The sequence below is a fragment of the Dromaius novaehollandiae genome, chromosome 2, assembly GCF_036370855.1.
Source record: "Dromaius novaehollandiae isolate bDroNov1 chromosome 2, bDroNov1.hap1, whole genome shotgun sequence".
Classification (NCBI taxonomy): domain Eukaryota; kingdom Metazoa; phylum Chordata; class Aves; order Casuariiformes; family Dromaiidae; genus Dromaius; species Dromaius novaehollandiae.
In genome coordinates, this window is record NC_088099.1 from 138,189,176 (window position 1) to 138,193,448 (window position 4,273).

General features: G+C 44.1%; 1 protein-coding gene across 2 annotated transcripts; it reads right to left on the bottom strand.

Moving 5' to 3' along the window:
• Positions 1-416: 416 nt before the first annotated feature.
• Positions 417-3,708, bottom strand: PPDPFL (pancreatic progenitor cell differentiation and proliferation factor like). 2 transcript variants are annotated; one of them, XM_064507562.1, is made up of 5 exons: positions 3,525-3,708; positions 3,379-3,482; positions 2,493-2,582; positions 2,303-2,402; positions 417-1,896 (listed from the first exon to the last, which is right to left on the bottom strand). In XM_064507562.1, the coding sequence occupies exons 2-5, from the start codon at positions 3,431-3,433 to the stop codon at positions 1,884-1,886; spliced, it is 258 nt and encodes an 85-aa protein (XP_064363632.1). In that variant the 5' UTR covers positions 3,434-3,482; positions 3,525-3,708; the 3' UTR covers positions 417-1,883. The 2 variants fall into 2 exon arrangements, with proteins under 2 accessions (XP_064363632.1, XP_025953164.2); XM_026097379.2 differs by having other exon boundaries at positions 3,379-3,703.
• Between the last annotated feature and the right edge of the window lie 565 nt (positions 3,709-4,273).

Genomic DNA, 4,273 nt, shown 5'->3' on the forward strand with positions numbered 1-4,273 from the left:
GTTTTGCAGCCAGGTTCCTGACCAGATTAGGGCAGAATCAGCTTAGGGAAGCAAAAACACAGCTTGTCGCTACACTTTTTCACCCTGTTTCCAAATCATATTTCTTGCACAAAGTAAGGGCTACAGCATTTCTTTTGCCCCTGGCTTCAAGCATCATTACCTCATTGAAACTAGTAGTCAGATTCTTTCCCCCCCCCCCCCTTACTACTTCATTTACAGTTAAAGAATGAGTTGTTCCCCACCACCACCTTGTTTAAGCCCCACCTCTCCTTTTTCATCTCAAGCCAAGCTTTAAAGTAGCCAAAGGAAGAACATGACTCCCTTAAGTATTTTGTGGGAATTCTGAAATTTTCCACTCTAAAGATCACAAGCAACACTAAGTACTAATCTATATTAAAGGCCAAATAAAAATCAGATCAAATACCAATCAAGTCTTTATTAATATAAAAAACTTAGTATAAAAAAGTAGGTCATTCTTTAGAAAGGACAAAGATCAAACTGTACAGTAGCAATAAAGTAAAAAGATATTTAACAAGGCAATTTAAAGATTCCTGAAACAGTGCATCTTTCCAGATGTTGTGTTCTCTTGTTTTCATGTGCCATACATTTATTATCTCTAACAAGACTATGAACTTTGAGGCAGTCACTTGCAGTGCTTTCTAGAGTTCTATGCATAATTGCAACAGCTATTAATCTAACAAAAAAAGTATTACATATTAAGGTTTGTTATTGTTACTTATTCCAGTGACGAGCAAAGGGTCAAATACAATGAGTTGCTGTCACTAAATAAGTTGCATAGAGAAGGATATAGGAGAAGAGGCATCTAGCCAAATACTTATTTTCTTCTACTCTAGTGCATTTTACTCATACCCACCCAGTAGAATAAGGTATGGTGCAGCTGTGATGTACTGATGTGCAGTGTTAAAGACCAAATGAATATATGTTAGGGTATTTTAAGTGAGATAATCATGACAGAAGTGAATTTGATTAATAACATTAATGTTATTACTTTGAGTTGAACTCAAAGCCAGCTTGAACACCTGATAGAAGCAGTGAATACCAATAGGATTAGTCACTTGAACAAGTGGCTCTTTAAGCTGCAGCAAAGCAGGTGAGAGTAGTCTTAAGTAAAAGAGAGCTATGCATATCATCTCTGATTAAATTTGCTCTTCTGCTGGGAAAACAGTGTCCATTAGGATTATTGATTTCTTGTCCAGCTCTTCTATTCTATCCTCAAATACTAACATGCATAGATGGGAATGAAAATTGTACCTGTGTATTTGAGGTTATGATCTACACCTAGCCAGAACAAAGACCAAACCAATTACTGCTTCTTTGTATAATGGGGCTTCCTAAAAGCAAAGCTATGAACAGGCCTTCTTGTTAACTGCATTCCCTGTAACTGGTGCACAGATACATGGTAAAAGCATGTACCACACAGTCTAGACTAGGGCTGCTGCATTTGGATCTTGTTTACATCAGTGTGATCATCTGTAGAGCTATCCTAAGCCTTAAAACTTATGGAACAGTATCACCTATTGCAAAGTCATTCCACACACAAGTTTCCGCTAAACTTACAGTATCTTACTTTTTACTGATTTTTTTCTAACAATCCAAGTAGGTCATTAGGATTATCCAGGTAACTTCCATTAGAGGCATTTCAAATCATAGCAATTCTGTAGTGAACAAGTTAAGCCGTGGTCATGTCCATTAAGCAATGTAGTGTAAGGTACCAACAAGTCCTTTGAAAGGGATATACTTTCCTCCCTCTTAAAGGGGTATGTGTTCTTCATGCACCTGAACCCAGACAGCCAGAAGATCCCAAGCCTCTTGAAAAACAAGCCTGTACGTAGTATCTCAGTAACCAAAGCCAGTTTGCTTCTTCAACTGTTGGTACTGAAAATACGTATACAAATAAAGATCATGAGTAGGATTATCATGATATTTTTCTCAAAAGTATTTATCTACCTAAATGTTATTGGATGCATTTGTGTCAGCTTTAACATAAAGTAAAATGGAACTGCAGAAGATTAAATATTTGTCACTACAAATATAGAACAGTAATGGCTACTAGACCCTGCTCAATGTAAAAGCTTATGAGTTCATTTATTAAAAAGAAAAACACTGGAAACTTCTGCAGCCAGACTCTTGCAGTAACTTTTAATTTAAAGTCACTGAAATAATACTACAACCCCCCCCCTTTTTTTTTTAAGTAAATTAAACTTGTTTAATACTTTTTAGAGGAAGGAGAATGGAATGAGTAAGTTATTCCCATCATTGTAAAAAATGAGTCCTGACTCACCTGCCTGCTGATAGAGTTTTTCTGCCAACAGTTGGTGGAGATGCTTCGCAATGGAAAAAGCTTTTTATCCACCAACATTTATCAAGTAATTCAGGTAACCCTGCCAAAGGAGGAAAAACCCACTGTCACACACTCACTGAATAGCAGACTGGCAAAATTGAGATGACTAGTTGAAAGAAAGAGGCAATACCATTAAGTGCTTTGTCCTGGTCTGTCACAGTCACAGGATCAGAACAGCAGGATGAACTGGAAGAAACGCTGCACTCTGAGTTTTGCCGTGCTGCCCATGGAAAACAAAGACAAACAATGAAAAAATGCTTTGGGAAAGTACACTAATTCCATGCCAAGGATTTTCACACCTGCCACTACCTCAGATGAAACAGTATATCTAACTATAACCTTACTTGGCTACAAGTTTCAGTATTTTAAAAACTATTTTATCACAGTTGCTTGTATGAAAACTTGTATAAGTTCATCTTTCAGTCTACTTATTCTTCACTCAAAAAGCTGAGATAGAATCAGCTCATATTTCAGTGAAATCAGTAAAACTTGTGATCAGGTACAAGTTGCTATCAAAACAGAAAAATCTAGATTATTTGACCTCATTTCTATACTTTTCATAGTGAAAGAACTGAAAATGCTACATTTCCACTACAGAGTAACAGGCTCTGCCAAAGGTTCTTAAAAGAAGAGATTTACTCTCAAACCAATGACTATTTCATATATTAAGAGCTGAGCTGATTATGTGTTGTAAGCCTGCAAAACAATGATGAGGCACAGCTAGACACCAAGACTTTGCTGATTTGGTGCTTTACCTGTATCAGTTTTATTATAAAAAATAGATATTACACATTCCAACTGATCTACTCAGAAGAGAAAGAATTAAATGAGTAACCAGAAACAGACACCTTTAAAACTAAAGCTCCTCGATATAGTGGGAAAAAACCCACTAAGATTAGAGTAAGAAAGCCAAGCTGGAGACGCCCTGGTGCCCCCAACTCGCTGAGAAGCCCCCCAGCACTTTCCAGCCGGGGCACGAGCGACCAGCCCAGACGCCTCCCCCGCCCAGCACTTACTCCTGTAGTAGTGGTTCTTGGCCAGGAGGCAGCCGGCGGAGGGCACCGACGCCATGGCAGCGGGCGCAGCCGGGGCAAAGCGCGGAGCTCCGGGAGCCGCTCGCGGGCCAGGGCCAGGGCCAGGGCCAGGGCCAGGGCCAGGGCCAGGGCCAGGGCCAGGGCCAGGGCCAGGGCGGTCGGCAAAGGCCGCTGCGGCCGCCGGGCCGGGGCAGGGGGAGAGCAGCCGGCACCCGCCTCTCGCTCTTGGCAGGGGGTGAAACCCGCCCGTGAGGAACACAGCAGCACCGCGCAACCGCCGCCGCTGCCCCCACGGCCAGGGCCACCCGCCCCTATATGGAGCCCGCGGCGGCCGGCCCGCCCCGAGGGCGGCGCCAGCCCCCTCCGCGCTGCCCCGGCCCGGCCCGGCCCGGCCCGGCTGTCCCGGGGCGTCCCCGGGTCGGCGGCTGCGCGGCGCTTGTCCCGCACCCCGCGGCCGCACAGGCGCCGCGAAGCGCGGCCGCAAGCCGGCAGCCGCGGGGGTGCCCCACCACCACCACCACCGCGCGGGGGTTGCGCGGAAGGGGCTTGCGCGTGTCCCCTGGGCGCCCTCCACTTCTCCCCCAGTTCCAACCCCTAAGCGCTTTCCCGGAGTGCATTTAGCACCTCTGGAGCAGAAGCCACCGCGTTGCTTACTCTCTCCGCTGAGGGACAGGGAGAGAGGGAAGAAGGAGCACGCAAGCATCTTCTTCCAGTAGAGATTTTTGTTTGGGTTGTAAATAAGCACATGACTACACACATATGCTGGAGGAAGGGAAGTCAAAGGAATGTGTGCCACTGCCTCTGTGAGAAGTGAAGTCTGTGATAATATTTAATTTCTTGATAAAGTTAGTTTAAGGAAGTCCCAGCTAGATCACCA

Bases quoted from the DNA above. Each gene is read 5' to 3' on its own strand.
- PPDPFL (XM_064507562.1), bottom strand. From the start codon at position 3,433: ATGGCGTCGGTGCCCTCCGCCGGCTGCCTCCTGGCCAAGAACCACTAC. The intron at 2,583-3,378 runs GTAAGTGCTGGG...TTCCATGGGCAG, and splicing joins CAAGAACCACTACTACAGGA to CACGGCAAAACTCAGAGTGC. The intron at 2,403-2,492 runs GTATTGCCTCTT...CTCCTTTGGCAG, and splicing joins CCAGGACAAAGCACTTAATG to GGTTACCTGAATTACTTGAT.